Source organism: Malaclemys terrapin, chromosome 6 (genome assembly GCF_027887155.1).
Source record: "Malaclemys terrapin pileata isolate rMalTer1 chromosome 6, rMalTer1.hap1, whole genome shotgun sequence".
Lineage (NCBI taxonomy): Eukaryota > Metazoa > Chordata > Testudines > Emydidae > Malaclemys > Malaclemys terrapin.
The window spans coordinates 117,071,618-117,098,679 of NC_071510.1; the positions used below are offsets into that span (position 1 = coordinate 117,071,618).

Sequence of the window (27,062 nt, forward strand, 5' to 3'; positions counted from 1 at the left end):
ATAGTTACTGGGACTGATCCAAAGACCATTGAACTCAATGATCAGTCTTTCATTGACTTCAGTGGGCTTTGGATCAGTCTCATTAACTATATCTACTAACATGTTTCTCACCTATTATATTTAAAATATATTTTATTTAATGTTCCATTGTCTCACTCTCCCCACTCCTCTGTTCAAGTGGACTTTCTGCCACAAGGAGCCTGCAGCTTGGGTTCACGACAATACAACAGAACCAAAAAACCTACAAAGCCATACATTGCAATATCAAAAAAGAGCAGAATGGGCTGCCTCATTAGTTGTAACCCTTATGTTGCTAGAAAGTTGGCAATGAAGCCCTCTTGTGGGAAAAATGTGGACATTCCTGCAATACAGAGTATGGAGCCAGGATACATATGCCCCTGATTTTCTTATTTACCTTTTGCCTTAATGTTGACATTAATTTTCTGTGTGGGGTTGCTGTGCATCTGCCCAGAAGGTGTGTAATGAAGAAAGTGGTGACATTAGAGGTAATGTGGATAAGTCACCTATGATAGCTCATATGAGTACAGAGGGGCGTTCTCCATCTGCTCTTCAGTTCACCAGGGCAGAGAATGTAAAGAAAATTATCTGGAGTGATGACAGAGAGGGGGAAAAAAGCTTTTAGCTACAAGGGAGTGTTTTTCCACTTACCATTCAAAGACCAATGGACCGAAAGCAAGAACATTTTTTTCTTCAGTGTAATAGTTTGTGACAGATGTCTTCAAATGACTTCAGGAGAAGGTTTACCTGTTATTCTTACAAAATTTGAAAAGACCAATTACTCCCTCATGGAAGTCACATTCCGAGGATTTTTGGGGAGACAAGTATCCACTAATATTCTTATGTGCTACATTCCTCCTATATGCGAAGCAACACATGTTCAGGTAATATGAGTAACAAAATCCAGCTAGCTGGGGATAAATGAAGAGAGGATAAATCCTTATTTATACTTTTGTGGAACTACCTTTTAAGTTTTATTTATTGTTGAGCTAACTCACATGTTCATTTGGGTTGTACCAGTATTAGTAGGATTAGCTTTTATAATAGTAACACATTACATTTGTATAGCACTTTTCTTCTAAAAGGAAAGTGTTTTACCAATTGAATCCCCAATTCTGTAAAGATTTTCACACTTACTTAACATTAAGCATTAAGTCTCACCACTGACATCACAGTGGAGTTGTCCCACGACTAAAATGGAGCTGCCTCTGGAGTGGAAGGTAGGAGAAATGTAACAGTCCACTGCACAGCATATTAGGAAAGGAAGTGAAAAATAATTTATCTGATTGAAAAAACGAAAGGGAAAATTAGGGAAGCAGAATGCAATTAACCAAGTTGGAATTTTGCCAAGACACAAGTAGTAACACCCCTAATCATGAAAAGAGACATGGAATCATTAATAAACCACAAGTGGTTAGGATTTTGGTTTTACATTTCAGCCAAAAATATGAGTATTTCCAGAAACACTGTGGCCCACTGTGGGATCATGCCAGGATCATGTGGGTCACTTTCCAGAATCATCTGGGTACATCTCACTTAATTCCCTGCTGTTGCAGGGTTTTGGGCACTAGTGCCCCTTGGTCCCTCCTATTCTCTGCTTGTGGCTCATAATAGTTTCGTTTCCTCAGGGCTATGACATTTTGATCAAATTTTGGTTGTTGGGTTTAGTGTGTGGATGCCTGATGGTGTTGGCGTGCTGTGATACTAGATGACTTGGTGGTTCCTTCTGACCTTAACCTTTATGTCTCTATGACCTGCAGCATTGATTCAGTTTTATCTTTGAGAAAAATGCCACCAACTGAAACATCAGCCTCTCTTCTCACAGCAACTGGGTGTTCTTTGGAAGTTTCTCAGTCAAGCAGTGACCCTGGCCAAGCCCGCATAAAAGGTTTACTTACTTCTGACACATCACATTTGCATATCAGACAGGAATATACTGATATAGGGCATTGTACAGAGCACAGCACAAAGTAATCCACTGCAATTTTTGACAAGAGAGAAGATGTTAGTAATAATCAAAACTAAATAGTGCCTATCAGTTAGTTGGCATATTAATGATCACACACAGAATTCGTTTACAGAGGCAGACTTTCGCAACGTGAACAAGAAAATACACTGAATACCCATCAAATGTAAAGGCCATTTGAATTGCATGAGGTAGTTCCACTTATCCACAGGCTGAGAATTCTTTAGTAATATGGGACCAAATCACTCTCGATTTTTAAGCAGCATTTCCCATTAAAAACAGTGAGGAGTACTGCTTTAAAAATAATTAATGGTACAACATTGACCAGGCTTTTGCTATAACAGACTCCCAGCATTACAGCTCTCTAAGTCTCGTAGCTCATAGTGACAGATAATCTTGTTTATCCTGCATTTTCACTGCAGTATCTTTCCTTTGCACTACTGTTACAGCCGGAGGCCTCTGTGCCACCAGTGCTCATTGGTGTCCACCTCTGATGAGTAGTGAATGAAATAACCAGCAAAGAATCTATAGCTCTCTTTTTACTTCCCTGAGGGACAATGTTGGATTTCATCAATAAGAACAATATCACCGGCGCAGCACAGACCTGGGAGCACACCACTATGATCCTTCTATTTCAGATTCCACTCCAGTTTTTCTGTTAGGATTTGAACTTATTATCCCAAGACTCACAGTTTCAATGCACTTTGTGATGCTGGCTAGTTTTATAGCTATGTTTAATGGCTGCATCTCCCATTCTAAAGATCTACTATGAGAGCTGATGATAAAAATAGCTGGACAATGTGGCTAAAGCGCTGCATGTTTAACAGACAAGGCTCACCGCACATTGGAATCTGCCTAGTCATTCTCAATTCATGGCCTCACTTTGCAATACTTTGAGAATTTGCATTAAATGAAGCTTAAGCTTGAGAAAGAGTATAAAGCCCAGCATTATTTCACTGACTGTTAGAGATTAAAAATATTTCACTCTTGATTCACAAAGACAATCCAAAACAAGGCAACTGTGCCAAGGGATTGGGTGGCTCTTTGTCAGCATACACATTTAAGCAGGAAAAAAAACCCATCAGTACTGGAAAATTTGCTCATTTTAAAACTATCCGTGCTTTTGTTTCATGTGACCTGTTGGTAGAGCATTATAAACAACCACAAGTGCCCACATCCTCACAGCGGTATCATATGCCATTGATTTTAATTGTGTTTTATTAATATGATACAATTCAATTATGCCCAAATCAAGATATAACTAATACTTTAATAATAGAATACCAGGTCCTAACAAATTCCCTGCACAAAGATGAAAACCTGATTGTGTTACTGATGCTAGAATAGCCTCAGCAGTGATGTTAATAAGACTTTTAATATCAATACAGATGGTTTAGCAAAGCCTAATTAGTCTACTGTGGTTGTGAAGAAAGAGTTAATATCTTTGTTATGATGTGGAACATGCAAAATCATCATCAGCAAATTGCATTAAAAGGTTATTGTTCAAACAAAAATTAGCTGGTCTAAATTGGTGTAACTCCATTTATGTCAATGAACATTTACATCAGACGTGTATCTGGCCCCAGATATTAAGTGAATCATTTTCTCTGTCATTATAACCTCTAGGTCATTAACATGGACAGATTTCTTTTTTTTTAAATGTAATTTACTCTTTAATACTTAGAGCTTAGGAAAGCTGCTGGTACAGTGTGGAAGTACAGCTGTTTTGTTTATGTCACGTTCCCCAACACTTTTCAACAGGTGCAGGGCCCCACGCCGGGACACAAATTGTCTCGCGCTCCCCTCCCGCCCCGACTCCGCCCTCTCCCTGCCCCATTGGATCCCTCCCCAAATCCCCACGCTGGCCCCGCCTCTTCCCCAAGCACGCCGCATTCCTCCTCCTCGCCCCTCCCTCCCAGGCTTGCGCTGATCACCTGTATGGTGGCGCAAGCGCTGGAGGGAGGAGGGAGAAACAGGACACGGCTTTTCTTTTCCCCCCTTCTCCCCCCGCTCCGCCAGCAGCCCCGGACGTTGCGGGGCCCTCTTAGGCACGGGGCCCCATTCCGGGGAATTGGCCGAATCAGCTTAAAGCCGGCCCTGCTTTTCAGCCTACATCATCTCTATTTCAGATTAAGGAAAACCAAAGAAAGAACAAATGTAGAGTCCTGATGAGAGAGAGAAAGAGAATGCATAGGGAGTCAGAATGTAACATTCTGCATCAGAACTGAAGATACCTCTGAAATGTACCTATCATTCCATGGGAATCACTTGTTTTAGTTCCAAAATTTGGTCCCCCCTTCTCTTTTATTCCCAAAAGTTATTTACATCAGAAAGAATCATGAAATTGTGTTTTATAGAAGGAATAATTTGCACTAATGGGATGACTCCTACAGCACTTTAAAGTTTCTCACATGAATGATTTTTGGTCTCCTTCATTTGTAACTCTGTCAAATATTGCTTCCCACATTTGGGCCAGTTGAGGGGTATTTTTGAACTATAAAATAGCAGCTGCCTTATACTTGTTCCTGTAGCAGGCAAGGAAATTCTCATTTGTAGGTGGCCACAAAATGACATCTTTCAATTATTGCAAAATGCTACATAGATCATAGTGTCAATTTTACATTTCACTCATCCTAAGTAGGAAATTGAGACTGATTAGAAACAGAAGTGAAACTAGCCAGTTTCACACTGATATTCTTATGTGATATGACAATCATGTTCATTTTGAGTTTCCAACACTACATTCAAATGTTTAATTTATCCAAAAAAAGTTTTCTTTCACCAAAAATTTCCCCAACCTCCTTTTTCTAAAATGAAGTCTAAATCTAAGGCCTTGAAATACTTTCAGGTGTATAACAAAATGTTCTTCACTGATTCAGCTGAAGCTTTTCAATCTTGTGAGCAGAGAACTGTGTTGGAGGTTTCATTCTTAAAGCAAAAGAGGTGACTCTGCGGTGAATAAGGGATGGGGAGTTAGGGAAGTCTCCTTCCCCAAGTGTTGTTTCAGAAGCATACACAGTATACAAAAGGAGGTGAGCCGGTATAAACTGATTTTTACTTTGGATAACAGGAATACTGTGTGAAAGATACTGTGAAATTTACAAATGACTATGAAATTTACAAAATTTGATGAATCAGGGGGAAAACCCCCACACATCCCAGCAAACAAACTACTGAGAAATGTCATATAATTCCAACCTACTTTCACACACACTACGAAGCCCAAGGGTTTCCTTGGCGAGCTCACACAAACATTTCTCCACGAGACTCATAATAAAAAAAAATGCTATTAAAAAAACCTGAGCTTTCTAGCTGTCCATCAGGAGCTTTACAAAAACACCTGCCACCAAGACAATGTCAAACAAAACCTCAACCTGTACAAGAGCCCACAGTGCTTGAGTAATACAAAGGTAAAGTTCAGAACCAGGTCACTGCATCAGGATATCATTCTGAAGATGGTCTGTTGTGTGTCATCAGCTTCGGAGAAGCTGAGAGAGGGAAGGAGGGGAAAAGCTGAGGGGGCATTTTTAAGTGCCATTTTCCCCTGAGCATTAGAGAGGTAGCAAAGGGCAAAGAGAAAAAGAAGAGTATGTAGACTGAGGCCCAACAGAGTTCTTTAAAATACTCCCCCCCTCCCCATGTAATAGAGAGGGAAAGGGTGGATATTCTAGATAGAACCCCCAAAGAGTAGTTTTTAAATGCTTTTTAGTCTTCAGCTAGCAAGAGGGAAAGGATCAGAGAGAACCTCAAAGAAGAAGGAGGTCAGCATGTGAATTGAGCACCAAATGAGCCCTTTTAAGTAGGCATGGCTGGGGACTAAAGTACCTAACTCCACTTGGTATGCCTGCAGGTATCCTGCAAGTACCCCACTACTTCCTTAGAAGTCTGTTCAACTCATAAGGAAGCAACTTAAAAAAAAAATTACAATGCTTTTGGAAATCCTTCCCTTAGAAAGAAATGCTTTATATAATTATATCAATCGACCTTGCCCTGGACTGCAACATCTCCTGTAATTACTGCTTTCTAGAGCTGTATAGCCAGGTGGAAATGCCTACCAGTTTAGCTGTCAGTCAGATAGTTAATATAGTCATGGGCCTTCAGACATCCCTAGCAGAGAGATTCCTGAGATTTGCTGAACCATTTTTGGCTTTCAGATACTTTTCTTTTATCTTACACCTTAAAATATATTCAAAGACGAAAACAACAATGTCAATAGGAAAATGTTGGACTGAGCCCCTGAAAGAATATTTATGGGGCTAATTATTGGCTGCTCTCATGGTCACCCTCCCTTGTCTCACACAGAATATTCCTGACAGTAGCAGCATAAATGACATGGAATGGGACAGGTGAGGCTGCATACACAGACTATCAGTGCCTCTATGGTCAATTTGTTTAGCTTACCCAAAAGAACATCAAGAGATGACTTATCATGGTGTCAGACGAAGAACATACCAAGGGCTCTTTAATTCAGCAGAGAAAGATGTAACAAGAACCAATGGGTGGAGATAGAGTCAAAATTCATATTAAATATAAGACCAAAAAAAAAATCACTAGTGAGGGTGAATAACCATTGGAACAAACTACCAAGTGGTGGATTCTCCATCTCTTGAGGTTTTCAGATCAAGACTGGATGCCTTTTTGGAAGAGATGCTTTAATCAGGCAAGTTACTGGACTCAGTACAGGTGTAACTGGGTGAAATACTATGTCCCGTGTTATACAGAAGATCAGACTAAATTACCTAAAGGTCCCTTCTGGCATTAAAATGGATGAATTTCTTAATCTAATTATCTGTAGGTTTGGTGGGAAACCAGAATTGGGCATAGAATTGGACAGATAAATTGTGATTCAGTGTTCCCCTGTTGGCTGCAGCTTTTTAGACATGAACAACCCAAGCCAGGATTTGGCCCTAAGCATTTTCCGTTGGAGATTTAAGACTCAGCTCTCATATCCATAACCAATCAGGGAAAGGAGACAAAGCCAATGTACCAGTATTTTTTTCTTAAAGAATGTATTGTCCTCTATTGTATCAAAACACCAGGTAGGGAGCGCAAAATTAGCCTCAAACCAATTTACCATGCCACAGTTTCTCTCTGTTCTCCTTGGTCTTTTGTCTAAGAAAATCACTTTAATCCATCCATCCATTCCATCAAATAGCCACTGTGGTGGTGGTGTAACGAAAGCTAGTGGAGCAGTGGGCAAAACTACTCTGGTGGAGATTAACCCAGAGTTGGAAGGATGGCTGTAACAGAAGACATCAAGAAGTTTGGGGAACAGGAAGCAACAATGGGAGCTAATGTAGTTTGAGGAAGAGGAGGAGGAGAGAAAAGCAGCAAGGAAGTACTATCTGGAAGCATAGAAATTAGCTACCCATCCATCCCATCCATATCTACACATAAATCATACCACTATAGTATCTGAACCCTTCAGGTATTGGCAGGTGTGTACAGGACTATGGAACCATGTATTATGTAAAAAAAAAATTAAAAATGAATTGAGACTATATTTCCATTTTAGGGCTCTTCTGGTCAGATGAGTTTTACCTTCAGTTCAACTAATCTCCAGAACCCAATGGTAGAATTATAGCCTGACAATTCAGAGTGATCTCCTATTTATTCTACAGGGTATATTATTACACCTGACAGCAGCAACTGCACTGTGTAGTCTATATTTTCTGCTTGCAGGGTACCTTGGACTTTGGACATCTTCTATAATTCATGACCAGAAATCCTAGATGACAAGTAATCTTCTTCTGTATTCATATTAAAAACAATTACATTCCTGATTGTATTCATTTGTTACTGGTTACTTTTAATTGTCTGGGAAATTGAGAGCATAAATCAGGTATTTTAGTGATTATGACATTTTGAAGTGTGTTCCTGTGTGATTATTGTACCCTTCTCCCCAGCTTCCAGTTGTAAGATCATAGTAGAGGATATTGGGAAGTATTTATTTCAATAAGTCCAACTTCCTGGAAGTTCAGCATATAAAACCTCAAGAGAGGATGGAGCAGATATTAAAGCAATTCATAGACTCTAAGGCCAGAATCTCTTTAATGTTTGAGACAAAGACATTCTACCAACATTAAACTAGGATACACAAGCATCAAGCATTCTGAGCATTAGTTAGCAATTACAGTTGCTTATCATCAGAAAGAGTGCTTAAAAAGACAGCAAACTTTATGGAAAGAAAGGAAGAGAGTGGGTGCATATCCAATGAACGCACTAATGGTTATTTCATGAGGATCAAAACCAGTCGCAACTTGGGAAATCCCCACAAATGCTCATAACATTTGAGAAGGAAATCTTTAATATTTGACAGGAGGTCTGGTACAATATAGTACAATGATTCTGCTGCTAAAATCAACATAACAGTATGGCCTCAACTCAGTCTTTAAATTTGCACTAACATTCTGTCCCCTGGGCTTGAGAAGTAGGGATAATGACACCTAATTTTTGTGCACCCAGAATCTCATGTATGCATATGCAAATCAAAGAGGTTGCTTGTGCAAATCTGAATTTGGGGTGTGCAAAGCTTCCCAAAATGATAAAGTCAATAATTTACCCAATTTTTTGAAAGTGTAGAGCCCAGACTTCAGAGAGGTGACATGCTTTCTGTCGGGTGCTGACTCAATGAATGTAAAAGGCATTCAACAACTTGCAAGATGGAACCCTACATATGCCGATCTCACAGTGGTTCAAATCAGGAGCAACTCCACTCAAGTCAGTGAAGATACATTAGTATAATTATGGTATAGCTGAAATCAGAATTAGGCCTCATATGTTTACCTTGGATTGTACTAGAGATATAAAATGTAAGTCAATAATTCACCCTAGGGATTATTTTGACAAAACCATGTGAAATTCTGTCTTTAGATAATTAGTCTTGAAGGCCTCTGTGGAATGTTGTCATTATTCATTTTACACAGGCAAAGCCAACATTTTCAGAAATTTACTTCTATTTATATTACAACAAAGAGATTGTCTGCATTGGATCCGTCTATAACAATTCTGCATTTCAATCAGAAATGAAGTTATAAACAGGGAAATATAATCTGCATTTGAGGGTCAAATTCTCCTACAAGTTTTGCTCTTGTAAATATGGAGTTACTCTGCTGATGTAAATAAAATTATTCCTATTTACATTGGTGTAATTAAGACCAGAACCTGACCCTTAGTTACCAGTGTAAAAAGACAGATTCTCCACTTATTTGCATGATCATAAATCAGGAGTAACTCCATTGCAGTCAACACAGTAACACTGGTTTACAACTAGTGTAAGAAGAAAATCAGGGACACCTCGGTCTAGCAAGTTTGTGAAGTACTGCGATGGGACAAACTTATTACAGTATGGTAGTAAACATTTTTTTAGTGATCTCCTCCACAATGATCTCTTCCATTAGAAGTACAGTTGCAAAATCAGTTTAGAAACTGTATCCTTGTAGCTGCCTTTGCTGTACAAACAGTCACATAGAAAACTATTTTGATTTTATAACTTCTTTTTTACTAGGCAGAAAATAAGAGCCAGAGCTTCAATGGTGGGTCTCTAAAGTAGGTGTGGATGAAAGTAAGTGCGTTGTGAGACTGTGAGGAGTTACTCTGAAAGATCATCAAAGAGAAAACATTTTATTAAAGGCAGCATATCATTGAGGGAATTCCTGAAATGCCACTTATGCGCTATAAGAAACCAAACTGGGCAGCATAAAGAATACACGCACGTGCCTATACATATCTTGGAGACTAGGTAAAAGCACAACCCAAGTGATAAGCAATATTGCAAAGTGAAGCCAAAGAGAATACAGTGACATATCACGTGCACACTGCACAAATCTAATGCTGATCACTTCATGAGGCAGGACTGGTGATACAAAACTAGATTTTCCCCTAGCAGAGGGAAAAGATGCTGGTGTGGTGGCAGAGGGAGGGGTCAGTTACAGATAAAGGACCCACGGGGAAATTCAGACTACACTGTCAGTATACTAGCTCCTGTCTGAGACTGATGACCCAATTATGCAGGTCTTACTCAGACAAAACTCCACATGGACCTCAAGTGGGTATTTGGAGTTACTCACTCCAGAAGACTTGGTTTAAGTCTGAATAGTATGGCTGTCTATATTGTGGTGGCACTGTCATGGCTTGGATTCCAGAATAGACAGCTGGTGCTGTGTTATGTGCTGGGAAGTACGTTGGAGGGGAATTCAGGAATGAGAAATAAACGGAGGATGAAATTCTGACTTCAAATCTGGAGACACTCCATTGAAAGAATTAGTCCAGATTTACTCACGTGTAAGTAAGAGCAGGATTTGGCCTTAATTCTGCACAAACTGGGATGGGGGGAAAGGAAGTAAAAAGAGAAACAGAAGGCAAATATGACAGGTTTCAGAGTAACAGCCGTGTTAGTCTATATCCGCAAAAAGAAAAACAGGAGTACTTGTGGCACCTTAGAGACTAACAAATTTATTAGAGCATAAGCTTTCGTGGACTATCCGAAGAAGTGGGCTGTAGTCCACGAAAGCTTATGCTCTAATAAATTTGTTAGTCTCTAAGGTGCCACAAGAAGGCAAATAGTATTTGTTTACACATAAATCAAGTAATTATAAAAAGACGAAGCTGCAAATATATAGACTGAAATGCTTGCCCTCAGTCATAACCATCACAACTTTTAAGACTTTGTAACCAAATGCCCTAAGCCTAACCTAACACACTCGTATAACCCACGCATCATAACACAGAGGGCAACTCTGCTGCGTGTGAAATGGACGTTGTGACAAGTCACTGTCGATTTATACTGCACCACTCACAGAGAAAGGGATTGCCATTTTGCCCAAGCACCGCAAGGTTCTGACATGTTGTACCATGCTAAACAGCATACCCAGATGTGGGAGTAAAGTAATAAATAATCATGTTGATTTTTGTTTCCCCTTCCAGACAAAAGAGTAGTTTGCATTTACTTAATTATGAGCGGCAAGCAAACTATATAGTATCACGTATGTGATTACTTTCCAGTATTAAGTGCTAAATAGTCAGAGATCTGATTCTAATTAATCATGTCTTTTCCTGTTCTTTTTCCAAAACAGTGAACATTGCCCATCAATTCTTGTTCAGTAACATATGCCTCTGTGCATTCATATTTTGTGCAGGGAAAAGAACCTTTCTGTCTTGGATTTTACTTTTGATCGCCTATCACATAACGTTTTGCATCTTACAGACAATGGAAGTGTGAATGGAAAGGACTTGAATGACTTCATTCAGGCACAAAAGTGGCATATTCCTCCTCATATGTTGACACTGTGCAACGCTGCTCTTTGTTATTAAAGTTTTTAACAAATTCTTACATCTCCAAACCAGCTTTGGGGTTTAGTTAGAAAGTGTGAAAGGACACAGTCCCATTGTGTTGCATCTCTATAAGCCCTTTGTTACTAGTCAACAAAGTCTTTAAATGCCCTGCCGAATGGGAATTTTGCCAAACAGCAAACCAGCTACTTGGCCTTATTAAGGGCACCTCCTACTGGTCCTTTCATAGAGTGAATTATGCTTTCTTCGCTATCAGTCCCCTGCTAGGTTTCTGAACAGAGAAAATAGCTACTAAGAAGAGTAGTGGAAACTCAGAGATTAATGAGCAGAGGCCAAAGCCACTAGAACAACATTTCCTTAAAGACGCAGGATTTCTTTTCTTTTATTTTGTCAGCTGAATCAAGAGATTGTGAAAAGGGGGCTCAAAACAACAATCTCAGGAAGGATCTGGAGGCTAACCATAGGGAAAACTTTGCACAATTCTAGCTTGCAAAGGACAGATTAGGGAACTTGGTCCAACACAGAGATGCATGCCTCCAAAAAGCAGTGCAATAAATACACATTATACATAGAGAGTGAAATGCACAACCAAAATGTACCAAAAAAAAATTATACAGCTAGGAAAAAACCTGCTCCTGTAATGAGTTTTCTGCGTAATATCAGACATCATTTCTGTCGTCCCCCCCACATCATTAAGGCAGTGTGTATCTTCACTCCCTTCCTCTCTCTTGCACGCACACACGACCCCAACTCGCCATATGCCCGCAAGAAGTCTGCAAGTCAATCATCGTTCCAGAAGGAGGATCACTGATATGTCTCCCATCTACTAGCCTTTAAGGTGGAAATTCAAGAGAGACACCTATTATCCTGCTCTGATTGCCCAAGTCCCACCTTCCATGCAAGTAATCGCAGAGGACATTGCTGAGGGACACAGACACACACAATGAACCTTCTTGTATTTAACAGAAGCATCTTCCCAATTCACTTACTAGCTCTCCAAAACAAGCCAAACATACATATATACATATATTATATATATATATTTAAAGGAAGCATCATCTATAGGAACAATTTAAGGCATTTCTATTTGCATACAGCTGATATTCTGAATGATACTAGTCTAGGGTAAAGATCTTTTTTTGCAAAGGCTTTCATATGCAGCACTTTCTCCATCACAAAAAAAAGCTGCTTTAGTGGCGTGTGTGTGTGTGTGTGTGTGTGCCTGTGTGTGTGTGTGTGTGTGTGTATGGAGGGGGGGTGTTATCGGTTTCTATTGTTCAGCAGCAGCTGGTGTGGAAGCAATTTGTGTGTGTTTATTTTATTTTATTTTGCTTTTCATGCCTCTCTCTTTCTAAGATTGCTCCTAATGAAACACAGCTCATTTTCTTCTGGAGAAAAAATGATCACTGGAGAATAATATTTTCCCACATACATTCTCCACACACACACACAAACACACACACAGACAAACACACACACAGTCACCTACAAATTGAAGCTGCACTTTCTTAGTTCTTAACACTTCTCAGTAATACTCCAATTCCTGATTGATTTATTTTTAAATCTCTAATTTCCAGCTTTTCTCTGCCTCCAACACGGACAGCTCCCGAGCATCACAGTATCAATACCCCCTCTTTCCTTCTCTATCCTAATTCAATACACAAACCAGCTTTGCCATTTTTAATCAGAAAATGTGCCTGCCAAGTGCAAAGAGAGAGAGGCAGCCCCAAAGAATATCAATCAAATGGAGTTTGGAGCCGCTCTGCAAATAACTACATTTTCCATCTTGCAAACTAATATTTTGCTTTTCATCCTTTACCCTTCCTCTGCCATCTGAAAAATATAAATAAATCTATAGATTCCCATCTCAGTCCGAAGATCCAAAAAAAAAAGCCACAGGCAAATAAATCCAATTGCAACAGTGGTCAGGTGCAAAAGAGAATACAAACCAGTGTATATACACACACATATGCTATCACCACCTCCTTCCACATTTCTCCTTTATTTTTATGGGTTTCTTTCCTTTCAGTTGGTTTCCCTTTTTCAAAGGCTGCTCAGAATGCTTCTAAACCAGATTTCGTCTCACTCCTTTCCCAATCTATGTCAACTACCTGCAAAAGCCTACACCGATCCACAACAACAACAAAATCAAAAGAGGGGGGGAAAGTCTGATAACACATAAGGGATAGGCACATTCCTTAGGGTTTTGCAAAATTCACCCTTCTCCATGCAGTGCAAAAGACAAATAAGGCAGCAATCACTTACCAGTGACTTGAAGATTCAGGCTGATCAGAGAAAATCCGAAGAGTAGAAAAGCCAGCTTTGGTACCCAAACACATGCAAGACTATTCTCCATATTTCAACACACACCTACAGAGATTTGGGTCCTGAGCACCAGCAACAATCACACACACAGCCCCTTCTGCCTCCTCCTCTTCTGTTTTTTTTTTTTTCTCCAGTCCCCACTGACAAGGCTCAGCAAAGGGGGAGTTAGGGGATGTGGAGGGAAAAAAGTTATATTCAGTCCAAGAGTCGCCAAGCCTCCAGATTATGTTAGGAAACTAACTCAAGGAAAAGGGGGAAAGGTGGGGAACAGTGCTCCCACTGCTGGAAAACCATACATGGAAAAATACTGCAAAAAAGCGAACCAGGGTGCCTCAAAAGATTGGGGGTTGCTCCATTTCCACAGCTGGGCAAAGTACAAAATATATATGTATTTATAAAAAAATCAAAAAAAAATCAGAAGACTACAAAAGGGAAAGCTTGTGGTTTTCTTCCTTCTTGGCAGATGTTGGTGTGGGGGAAAAAAGAAGGGGAATGAAAAGGGGGATGTAAAGCTCTCACTTGTTACTGGAGCTGTCCACCAGCAGTATGTGAGATGGGAGTTAGAGCTGTAACATCCATTGATCCGAAGAAGTGGAGGGCTGGAAGGGAAAACGTGGAGAGTGGAGAGAAACCAACCGGATCACAGAAAAGATTCCACTGGAAAAAAAAAAAAAAAAAAAAAAAAGCCTGAGCCCTGCTGCTTCCAGCAGCTGCATTCACTGAGTCTACATATGAATGAGCTGGGATGCCCTCTGTAGGTAAAGCGTGGGAAGTAACTTTTCCTCAATGGAGCTATTTAATAATGTGCATGTCCCTGCTTATGTAGCTAGCTCACCTCCTGTCAGTGTGAAGCTCCCCGGTTTTGGTTTGCATGGGGGTTGATTGGTTTGTTTCATCTGCTCCTAGGAGTCTGGTCTGCAGTGACAGGAGTTTAAACCATTAACAAAAGCATGCTGCTTTTTAAAGCGGATCAGCCTTGATTTTTCCATCTCACGGTACTGCCAACGCCAAGCATTCAAAAACCAGGAGTCAGACCCCAGATAATTACAGTATAAACTTGTCTTTAAAAAGGATAGGATTTTTTAAAAAATGTGAGTTATTTTCATTTATCTTCTGAAGTTTGAAATTTTAGGGTCCACATTTCCATAGCTACTGTGAGGACAAGAAACTTACTTTTTAAAATGAAAGCTGAGATTTCTACAAAACAACATGACTTTGGGAGCTAGATTTTAAGGTAAACACCAAATATGAGGAGACTTATGATAAAATCACAAGAGATGGCAACACTGTCCTCACCATATTCTTTTTATTTTGCAATATTCACCCTGACATATAGAATGGGTCAAATAACTAATTTGTTCACTCTAGTTCCCAGCATCTCTAGGCTTCCAGTAGAATTATAGAATATCAGGGTTGGAAGGGACCTCAGGAGGTCATCTAGTCCAACCACCTGCTTAAAGCAGGACCAATCCTCAGACAGATTTTTTCCCCAGATCCTTAAATGGCCTCCTCAAGGATTGAACTCACAACCCTGGGTTTTATCAGGCCAATGCTCAACTCACTGAGCTATTCTGCCCTCCTTCTACTGGTATTGCTCATGGTTCTGTCCTTTCACACACTAAGGAAAAAGGGATGTTGTAGTAATTGAGCCTAGAAACTTACCCTAATTGTAAGCTCAATTGTAAAAAAGTGAATAAAAGTTTAGAAAATGCTCCAATCACATGTAATAATAAATGTTGATGGGAAAAGGTGCAAAAAGAAAACAAAAAGACTAGGGACAGGTCTATACTAGTGCTTAAGTCAATCTAACTTTTGCACGGTCCACACTAGCGCTATGTCGGCAGGAGATGCTTTCCCACCAACATCGCTTCCACTTCTTGCCGAGGTGGAGTAATTATGCCACCAGGAGAGCGCTCTCCCGTTGGCATAGCACGTTTTCACCAGACGCACTACAGCAGCGCAGTTGCATTGGTGCATGTGTGTCGATGTAGCGCTGTAGTGTAGACATGCCATAAATTAGTCCAAACAAAAAGGCCCACAACTATATTTCAAGAACTGTGCTAAAACCACACTTGGTAACCAAAAGTAATGTGGGGCCAAAATTTGTGTCTCAGGAATTAGGCCTAATTGGAGGATTGACTAATAAGATGGGCTAGTCTGCCCCATCACTCCCTTTTAGGGTCCTCAAAAAGAAATTTTGGGAGGGAAAACTGGCTACTGCAACACTGGCTGACTGAAAGAAGGGGAATCATGGCTGCCCCCTACCACCACCAACTATCTCCCTGGGATGCGGCATGACACTCCTGTACCTTCAACATCCTGATCCTGAGAGATGTTCTGACTAGACCAGGCTAGAGAGAGGGACCCAGTTGACATCACCACCGGGCTCTGGCTAAATGCCGAATATCCTCTGGAACGTGAAACTGTATCACCGCCCCTGTCATCCCCACTCCCATGCATCCTTTTCCTTCTCCACTTATTTTTTTCTTTTTCCTATCCCTCTCCTTATAGAAGTGTGACTTAGCTGACCAAACTGTATATTTTGCAACACTGCTGTACGCCTGTGAACACAGAGGCAAGTAAAAGCAATGGCCTAAACAACCCCGTACCAGTTGCAAGTCAGCATTAACATAAAAGAAGCTGCCTTTCCTCCCTTTACTTTTCTTTTCTACCCTCTTGTGTGTGTTTGTCTTGTTTTGTCTTCTAGAAAACGGGATCGGACTTTAACAACAACAACTCCTCCAATTGTCTCTTATCCCCCAAAAGGACAATTATTACTGTGTAAAGGACTGTCAAATAAGTTTTTTTTTCCCCCCTTCTCTTTCTAAAGACTTTCTTGAGCTACCAGGAAAAGGAACAAGAAATGGTGTTAAAATGCTTTCACTGTCTTTCCTTCGTTTTCTGTATCTTTATTAAAAGATTTAAAAGACTGCTAGTGGTGTGTTTGCCATGGGACGGAACAGGCTAAAGTCTCTACATACCAAACCCTTGCTTAAAACTTTTCCATGTTGGACAGTGACAGAATCATGTCCACTTTTGACTCTTTGGATCCATATATTACACCTAAATTAATACAACAGGGCAGAGCAAATGAACCAGCTATATGATGACATGCATCAATCAGTTGAGATGCTGGGATCCCTAATACTATTAGCAGCCTAGTTCAGATGGCAGCACTCTCACTACTGGATTATAAGGGCTTGTGCTCGAGACCCACATCAGAATGTGATATGTCCATTAGAAGAACTACAATGGACAATGTGCAGTAGCTCAAGGGAGGATGTTACATTGTTAGAGGCGTTGTCCTTCAGAGGAAACATTACCTACAGTCTGACATTCACACATCCCTTTCTGGTGGCTGTACATTTAAGGGATGGTGATCAGGACAGCACTTCCTGAGAAGAGTAGGGTGTAACTCTTGTGTCCTGCACAACATTTCCAATCCTGGAGTCTTTACCAGTGCAAAATTCCCATGGAAGTCTAAAGTCTCATATGATGGGGCAGGAACTTCAGATTCAACCTTAAACATCTCCCAGGCACAGCAATACTAAACTTTGTCAGTGATGGCTTGAATGGGTTAACTTTTGCACAAGCTTTTTCATGGGAGGTGTGGTTGGCATGGTTTCAGATCTTAGATCCTAGTTTGAACTATTTATTGGGAAGGTGAAAGGCAATACCAAACTGGTCTTTTTTTAATCTAGCAATCCATTCCATGATTACCCAATCCAGGCCAGGACAAAGGTAGATCATGCGTGGTAATATTGTGTAGCCCATGCTGAAGTTCTCAGTCTGCAATCTGGGGAGGGTAGGAGCCACAGGGTTTGTGGGTGTCCAACAGCCTCAAAAAAGAATCCATTTACTATTTGTTACACCCTAGCTCTGTCCTTTATCTGTTACAAGCAATATTACAATATTTAAACTCTATGCATTGGATATGGGTGGGAGCTTTGACCCAGAAGATTTCCCAAATGACAAATTGATTAACATTTTATTATTATGAATTCCAAACCAATATAAAACTGTGGAATTCACCAAAAATTACATCTGGACTTCCTTATGTCCCATTCTACCCTTGACCCTCCCCATTCCACCTTCCACTTTCCACACTATCTATTCCTCAGAAACCAAAGTCACTGGTGACCTCCTACTAGCCAAGTCAAAGAGGTATATCTCTCTTCTCTTTCTCCTTTCTCTGTCTGCTGCCTTTGACACTGTTGATCACTAAATTCCTTCTTATTTTGTCTTTTTTCTTGGCTTACATGACCCTATACTCTCTTGGATCCCCTCCTACCTTACGGACTAGTCCTTCATTGTGTGATAACTTTTCTCTCTCCCTTTACCTGCTGGCATCCTTCAAAACTCCTTCCTTTTCCCCCTCTCCTCTTCCCTCTCTTTCTTGGGGACTTCTCCCATTCCCAGGACTTCAATATAATCTTTCTGTGGATGATTCACAAGTCTACCTCTTTCCAGCCTCATTTTCATACAATTATATAGCTTCCCAAATGTCCCCTTGACTATTCCACCACCGTACAGAACAATTTGCAAAACTAAAAGCCAAATTGTGTTTGTACTTCTGCACAAAAACTATTGGATTAGAACAGAGGTCCCCAAAATGTGGGGCATACCCCACTAGGGGCATGGAGGAACATTGGAAGGGGCACAGCTGGGACCCAGGCCATCCCCCCAGGAGGGTCGGAAGGCATGCCACCCAGCTCTGTTGCCAGCCCCGTACCTGCCCACAGCTGTGGCCCCAGCCTCAGCCCTCTTACCCCTGTCCACGTTTCCCTCACCCTCCTGGAGCCACGGCTCTGCTCCCAGCCCCGTCTTGGGGGAGGGAGCGGGAAGGGGGAACGTGAGGTAAAAAGTTTGTGGACCACTGGATTAGAAGGATGGGACTATTCATAACACTGCCTTGGCCTTATGAAAACTAAATAAGGGACTTTGGGATACAAAATACACCAAGTTCACTTGCTTCTTTCAAAGAAACTGCAAGTGACAACAATGAGCCCGAGCTTCAGCTGGTATAAATCAGCATAGCTGCACTGGGGTCAATGGAGCTATAATAAATTACACCCGCTGAGGATTTGCCCCAGTACCTTTAGAGTAAGAAATCTCAGTTGCTATGGACTTAAAGGGGGCTCACGCAGACTAGATTAAACTTTATGATGGATGCTAGGCCTGTTGGGAGGTACAATGATGAAAGTTGCTCCAAAAATCCAAAAATTTCGGCTGTATTATTCAGAAGGGCTCAGCTCCTACAACTAGAGCCAGATTTCTGAGACAGCTCAGCTCCCAGTTAGGCATCCAAACAAATGGTCAGATTTTCAAAAGAAATCAGCACTTGGGTTGCACATTGGGTGTTGAGCACTTTTAAATATCTGGTCCTAATTCTGAGTGCTAAGAACTTGAAAATCTGGCCCTGAGGCCTTGCGCAGGTGCTGCTACTAGATGGGTTAATATAGCTGACACAAACAGAATTCTCTGCTGCTATATTGCTTATGTGCCTTGATGTGTCATCACAGGAAGGTAGCATGAGGCTCGGGTGCCAGCAGAGCAGTGGATGGTGTTAATAATAGTGGAGCCATTTCAGCAAGAGTGGGGTCGAAAGAGCCAGGTCACTTGCATGGGCATGATCTTTATGACGTGAGCCTATCTCTATGATGGCCAGATCTCCACCATTCCACCATCTAAACCTCTCTGAACTTCAGGGAAGTTTGGACTCAGTTCCAGGGCCGCCCAGAGGGGGGGCAAGTGGGGCAATTTGCCCCAGGCCCCGGGCCTTGCAGGGACCCCCACGAGAGTTTTTAGGGGCCCCTGGAGCGGGGTCCTTCACTCGCTCCGGGGAGCCCAGAAAACTCTCATGGGGCCCGGGCCCCCGGAGCTTCTTCCGCTCCGGCTCTTCGTCGGCGGGGGAGTCCTTCCGCCCTGGGACCTGCCGCCTAAGTGCCCTGAAGACCCGCCGTGGGTCTTCGACGGCAATTCGGCGGCAGGAAGACCCCAGGCCCCCTGAATCCTCTGGGCAGCCCTGCTCAGTTCCCAAATCAAACTTTGTAGCTCTGGCCAAAATATGAAAAAGGCAGCAGATGACACTAACGGAAATGTTGTTCTGCTGTGGGACTCTGACTTTCTAATTTCATATCATCTTACATGCGAGTAATTCAAGATAACCAGTAAACCAGCATGCTCTGTCTGCAGTCATTCTTTTGTCTTAAGTAGAGTGTGTCATGGCTTAGGTCAGACTGTGGTCTCTACAGTGGTGAAAACATTACCAGGTGCGGAGAAACCCCAGCAACCCCTTGCTGCTTATTTGGCTGCCATCTGCTTGATTTGCCTGGAATGGAACACAAAGACCCGCCACATACATTTAAGCAGATTTTTAGCTGCAGGAAAAGCATGTGTTGGGGAGGGAGCTGAAGGCTGATTACCTAAGACAACTGTATTTGCATGAAACAGTTTATTTTAAATTACTTCTGAATGAACCTCCAGAGGCTGGGCTTAGTTTCAATAGAATGATGATGATCTAAATTATCTGAATGTTTGTGGACACCCTGAAACACCAGGGTCCCCGAACCTCCTAACTCCCAACACACCCACCACCTTCAACTACCAGTGGCTCCCTGATACCTGACAGGTGATCTTCTTTACAGTAGAAACCAGACAGTCCACTGCCCCGCTCTGGAATCGGTTATCTTCAGGGAAGAGTTTGGACAGGAGGCCTTGTTACCCTGTGAAGCAACCCGAGAGTATACATGTCCCCATACAGCTTGCTGAAACCAAACTGGAGGCCCCTCACCTAAACAGACAGGTAGGAGAATGTATAGATCTTTTTTTTATTTGACTTGGTATGGTTTGATGGCTATGAAAGGGACATGTGGCATTGGGTCCCGCACTAAAGTGATTCTTGTGGTGCTACTGTTTTTTTTTGTGTGGTATCTAATAAGTTCAGCACCAAAGAAAGACAGCCTTTGCCAGCTACAAGGGGCTTGTTTCTCCTCTCACGTACCCTGGTTTTACATTGATGTAATACCAGTCAGTTCACTGGAGTTACTCCTGATTTACACTAGTGTGAGAAAGAAAAATCAGGCCCAAAGAAATCAGTGTTTGCTTGTACGGTGGGGAAATCCCAGGCTGGTAATGGGTGAGAACAGAAGATTTGAAAATTCGATATAGATGAGTACAATTTGGAATAACGTTAGGCCCTGATTCTTCCCAGTGTTACATCAGTTCTGCACTGATGGAATGCAATTGCCTTAAATGGAGCTACAATGATGTACAACTATAGTAACACACCAGTGTAGTGGAGAATCAGGCCTCCTTAGTATTCAGAGAGATAAGACACTATCCCGTTCTCTTCCTCCAGTTTTCATATCCTAGGATGCTTTGGGCCTTTTCCTATTGTTCCTGCTACTTCTTGCTCTCACAAACAGTCCCAAAGAGCTTCCAAAGGGTTTTACTGCATTGAGAGTAACCTTCAGGTCTCTGCATTGGCTTTGTGGGAAGCAACGTTTCTGGTCTGCAACTGAGAAGAGGGTGCTGTTTCTGGCAGGATGGAGATTCTGGAACAGCCTTCCAATAGGCATGTGGGGGCCTACAACCTAACTAGTTTTAAGATGGAATTTGATAAGTTTATGAATGGGAATACATGAAGGGGTTGCCTGTGGTAGCAGGGGACTGGGCTCAGTGACACAGGAGGACCCTTCCAGTCCTATACGCTGCAACTGACTGACTCTTTGTATCTTTCCTCTTTTGTTTTTTCTGCTCATACTTCTGTCATCTGTTTCTTTCTTAATCTTTGCTGTCTCTTTCCTCTCATTAGCCCTATGAGCTTTCGCTCTTGCCTACATTTGAAAATTACGCCCAATGTGTTCAACATAGCTCTCAAAGTGACTAATTTCTTCTGGGTGGTAGAAGAGTCGACTAGCTGGACTACCATGTATGCACAGAGGAGGTCTCTGACCAACCTTTCCTGCTGTCTCTGCCTACGGTCCCTTCTATTTGTAATAACTGCTACGCATTGTGAGATAGCTGCATTAATTTTTGTGTCTGTTCCCACACTAATTAATTCCCCAGAAGACCAACTGCTGTGATTAATAAGAATAGATTGCCGTGCTGTACATTTCTAGTGGATTTTTTTAAAGACTCCCCTTCCCAAAACCCTCCAGGAAGATATTCACACTCATGAGAAGCACTACGTGCTTAGACTAAACTCTCATTGGCGGATCACATCTTCATGATGTGAATGTTTCCAACAGCTCCTGGAAGCTGCCGTTCCTAAATTAACCTTTTTGTGGGCATATGCTCCAAATGCATGAAACATTATAAAGTGAAATTGAGTTTTCTGGACCAAGATAAAAGTTCTACCCTTGAAGCTGCTTTGATTTGATGTTTGAATGCAGTGGAATGGCTAGTTCAAACCCAATCCTCCAGTTTTAAACAGAAACAAGTCTTTTGCATTAGATAGCCAATGGGCCTCTTTATGACTAGAGTCAAGTTTCAGAGTAACAGCCGTGTTAGTCTGTATCCGCAAAAAGAACAGGAGTACTTGTGGCACCTTAGAGACTAACAAATTTATTAGAGCATAAGCTTTCATGGACTACAGCCGAAGAAGTGGGCTGTAGTCCACGAAAGCTTATGCTCTAATAAATTTGTTAGTCTCTAAGGTGCCACAAGTACTCCTGTTCTTCTTTTTATGACTAGAGGGTGCTGAATAGTACCTTATCGGATAAGTAGTCTACTGAAGCCAATGAAGCTATTTGTTGGAATAAAGTACTAGTTAGTGTAAGTAAGGATATCACCATCTGGCCCTGAATATGTGGCTTAATCAAATGTTATTAGTAGATTCTATGAAGCCCAAAGACTGTCTCTCAGTCAGGGCTCACGGAGGTACATTTTCCTATGTATACAAAGGCAATCTGAAACGTGGATCAATTCTTCTTAAGCTAAAAGAGTAAATATGATGGTGAGTATTGAAGTAAGTATCATTTTAAAAGTGTTGCCAATAAATTACAGCATAAACTATTTCAGAATATTAGTGAGAGTTCAAATATTTTTGTGTAAGGAGCTGGAGATTTAATATGTTGGTTTGGGATTTTAATTTTGGATTTGTTCTAACAGTGGACACATAATAAGTCATGCTGAGTTGCCTACAAAAATAAATATCAAGACTAAGTAAAGATAGAATAATGGAATCGACCCTTCTTTCCAAAGCTCCTGAATAGAATTATATGGCACTTGAATACCTTGTTCAAATTGTGAGTGAATTTTAGTGGAAAATTAACAGAACTGATGTGAGCAAAGCACAAAATAGACAAGCGCTGTGCTGTCTCCTGACATGAAATCTCTCTTATTTTTGCCTTGAGCCTCTTTGAAAACCGATTGCCAATTGTGCTGTGTGTTGAAGGTTTATGAGCTGCACAAATGGATGAACAGGTTTTCACCACCAAATGCATCTCTGTTTTCAGACTGAACACAGATCCTGAGGGATGGAAGGCTGGTGCATGCCTGAAAGACCAACCTCAATAGAAACAAATATGTTCTAGCTTTCAGGAAGCAAGTATAATGTAAAGATCAAATTTCTGGCTCTCTGGATTGCTAGTGGGACATTGCATGCTGACATGAAGACCCTCTAAATACTCAGCTGCCCTACAAGAGTGGGGGGATAGCTCAGTGGTTTGAGCATTGGCCTGCTAAACCCAGGGTTGTGAGTTCAATCCTTGAAGGGGCCACTTAGGGAACTGGGGTAAAAATCTGTCTGGGGATTGGCCCGCAGGGGGTTGGACTAGATGACCTCCTGAGGTCCCTTCCAACCCTGATATTCTATGATCTCTCTTTAGTGAATCTGACCTAAAGCAAGGAGCATATGGCACAAACATATTAGTGAATGTGAGTCCTTTCATTTTGCAAACCACACACTTGAGGTTGAATAAGTAGTAAGAGGAGCACTCTGTTGTGCCTGGCCAGCTACATGCAACCAGTGACTGAAATCAGTGGGAGTTACGGGTGCTCCGAAATACTTTAGATTAGGGAAGCTTTCCTTCTTCTTAGATTATAGAATAGTCTCACCAGGCAACTGAGTGCTTAAGGGTCCAATCCTGAGATGTGCTGCATGCCCTCAACTCAAGACTGGGTCCTAAAAACAGCAGAAGGCAAAGCCTTGGAGATTAGAAATCAGCCCTGCATCAGCTTCTGGGGAGCATGGATGGATTTAGGGCATGCATGTCTACACTGCAAGTGAAGGTGTGACTGTAGCACAGGTAGGCTTATCTGTGCTGGTTTAACCTAGCTAGCACAGGTAACAATAGTAGTACTGACATGGCAACATGAAGGCTAGTTACCAGAGTACAAGCCCCGTGGGCCCCCTGAGTCTGTATGCAGGTTGCTAGCCCATGCTGCCACGTGTCCATTACTAGTGTTACCCATGCTAGCTAGATTAAAGCTAGCACAGATATGCCTACTGATGCTACAATCGTACCGTCATGGTAGTGCCGACATACCTAAGTAAACCTAAGTCGGCCTTTTCCTTTTTTGACCTCCATGACATTATTCAATGCTCACTAGACCTTCTTAGTTCGACAATTGCAGCATGCACATAGAAACACTTTACTGCACTTTTCTGAATTCGAATTTCTTTTACCTGAACAGACCTCTAAGAACACAAAGGTTCCTTTCACCCATTTTTACATTCCAATAAAGCATATGTAATACTCCATTATACACTTTAGGATTATGTGCAATTACCTTCTTCTTAAGTAATTTTTTTCTCCAGAATTACCACTCCCCTCTCATTTGTTCCCAGTAATATTTTATGCACCTTCATGAATTCATCCAGCTATGCTGTAGATCAGAACATCTAATTTCACTACACTTCGCTTAAATGTCATTTAAACATAATTAGAAAATTGGGTAAGTCAAACTAAGATTCAATGCAATTCTGTTTTTTTCCATTGAAGCCAATCTCTCTTTTTTCCTCACCTACTAACAACTGCCTGCGCTCCCTCTAATCTCTCGTCCAGTTCTTTCAGGTCCTGACATCCCATTACTTCTGGTCAGAGGGTTTTCTCAATGGCGGTTTCACTTAGCTCGCTTTCCCAGGCCTGTGTGTGATGACCATCCTCTTGGCTGACACACACAGGATGGAACCAGAGAATCTCCACAGCTGGAAGCCTGAGCTATAACACACACTGACCAGTGGGTTATATTCGCACTCCTGCTTCCATCAAGGTTCTCCCCCTGGCTCCTAATCGCTCCACCATCCCTTCAGCGATCCCTGAAGTCCTGTCACTTTCAGATGAGCTAGTCAATATTTTCTAATGTCAAAATGTAAATGAAAAATATTATCCAAATTTTATATTTCAAGGGAAAAATATGGGAGGAGAGGGAGGATTACACACACACATACACACTAACTATAAAGCTGGTTGGAGTGCAAGGAAATTTTTAATGTTGCCGTTTTAAATATTAACAGATGACAGGAAAACACTTCCAACATTTTTTTCCTGGTTTTTGACCAATTCTCGTTGTCGGATGAGATACCCTGTGTGGTTCCCTAGGATGACACTGGCTTCTTGCCTGGATCATGCCAAAGGTGCAAGGTTCCACTGCAACTCCACCATTAACTCTGTCCTTCCCTATCAGTCTCACTAGCCCAGCCCTCTCTGCCCCTTTCCTCTTCTCTTCCCTCTCTTTTGTCTTTCCCAGTCCCTTGTTCTGGTTAATCCATCTCCTCTTGTCTTTCTCCCTCACCACATTACTCACTGGTTCAAATCCGTTTTTGTATAGAAAGGCACAACACAAACGGAAGCAAACCCAAAAGAGACAAACATTTAAAGGTTATGGCAACAACGTGACCTTTGTGAACCATCATAGCACTCACTCTGTGTGTCATGTTTCTTTCTCCCGGGCTCTGTCGGTCTTGTTTACTGAGGCTCTGCATCTGCAATTCGCGTGTGTGGACAGACCTACATTGAACCCCACTGACTCCACATTTAAGTCCCCGGGACTCTGAACAGTTGCAGCAGTCCATCCACCAGCCGCAAAGTTACAGAAGGAGGATGCTGGGCACTGATTTAGGAAAGCATGTGCTTAATTTTAATAGTGCTCATAATCAAGCATGTACTTAAGTGCTTTGTTGACTTGGGCTTTTGACTGTAAGCTCCTCAGGACAGGAACTGTCAAGGGTGCTGGAACCATGTTTATAGTGGGGGTGCTGAGAGCCATTGAACCAAACTGGAAATCCTGAATAGGATGGAAACCACTTCAAGCCAGGGAGTGCAGCAGCACCCCCAGCACCTCTAGTTACGGCACCTAAGGGAACTGCCTCTACCTATGTGTTTGTACAGTGCCTGTGTTGTTCTTCACATTAATACAAGGAATGTTTGTGCGTAATTGTAACTCCACAGAAACTATAGCCTGATTTCAGATGCAGCTTGCAGATCTGTCTGGTCAGCATTCACAAAGCCCTGCATTGCAATATGAAAGCTGGGACTTGGAACTCACCAGTGCAGCTCTTGCCACATAATATAATGGGGCCCCAATCTCATGTTACAGATATCAATATATTTCATGTTTTGTGAGGATAAAGCTTTAGTTACAATATGATCTTCTCCTTTTTGGAGGGGTGATCATAGGTCCTAGCGCTTCTTTGTTAAAGGTGCAACAGTTTCTAGTGATTAGCATTAATAGAGAACCAGAATGTGCAAATGTGTTTGTTGCAGCGGTTTGATATTCCTGGCATACCAGTTATCGATACATGCAGAAATGTGGTAAATATCACAAAATCAAATCAAACAAATAAAATACATAATAATAAAGAGGAAAAAGTCTTACTGTTATTCTGACAACTAACGGAACATGCCAATTACTCTTAAAAACAAGGCCTGAGAGGTCATCCTGAGAAGCTCTGGGAAGCTGCCTGACTGCCATGTAGAAGCCCCTACTGATAGTTGAGACTGAAAAGGCCCAGGGAAGGGAAATGAATATGATTGACGTTATGGCAGGGTATATATAGAAGGAGGAGGGAGGAACGGGAAAGGTAAAGAGGACTGAAAGTATTCAGGTTTAGGAAGAATATAGTGAAAGATGGTAAATCCCTCAGATTTTAAACTCAGAAGAAACCAGTATAATCACGTGTCTGATCCCTTGCATAATACAGGCCATAGATTCCACCAGCTGATTCCTGCATCTACCCAAACAGCTCATGGTTGAACGAGAGCATCTCTTTTAGAAAGTCCTCCCATCTTGACTTAAGGACTCCGAGTGATGGAGAATTTACCCCATCCTTTGGTATTCTCCTGGTCTCATTTTGGCTGTTGGGTTTAATGTGCAGATGCTGGGTGTTGTTGCTAGTCTGTGATAGACAGGAGGTCAGACTAGATAATCTGGTAGTCCCTTCTGGCCTTAAACTCTCTGATTTCTTATCACCCTGTCTTGTAATATAAGAAGAGGTCACACTCCCACAATTATA

The 27,062-nt window shown here is 41.6% G+C and overlaps 1 protein-coding gene across 1 annotated transcript in view; it reads right to left on the bottom strand.

The window, feature by feature from the left end:
* Nucleotides 1–13,631, bottom strand: part of DCC (DCC netrin 1 receptor) — a 943,937-nt gene extending 930,306 nt beyond the window's left edge. The window contains exon 1 of the mRNA XM_054032598.1: nucleotides 13,541–13,631. Coding sequence (XP_053888573.1) covers nucleotides 13,541–13,631 — 91 coding nt within the window. The remainder of the gene's footprint in view (nucleotides 1–13,540) is intronic.
* Between the last annotated feature and the right edge of the window lie 13,431 nt (nucleotides 13,632–27,062).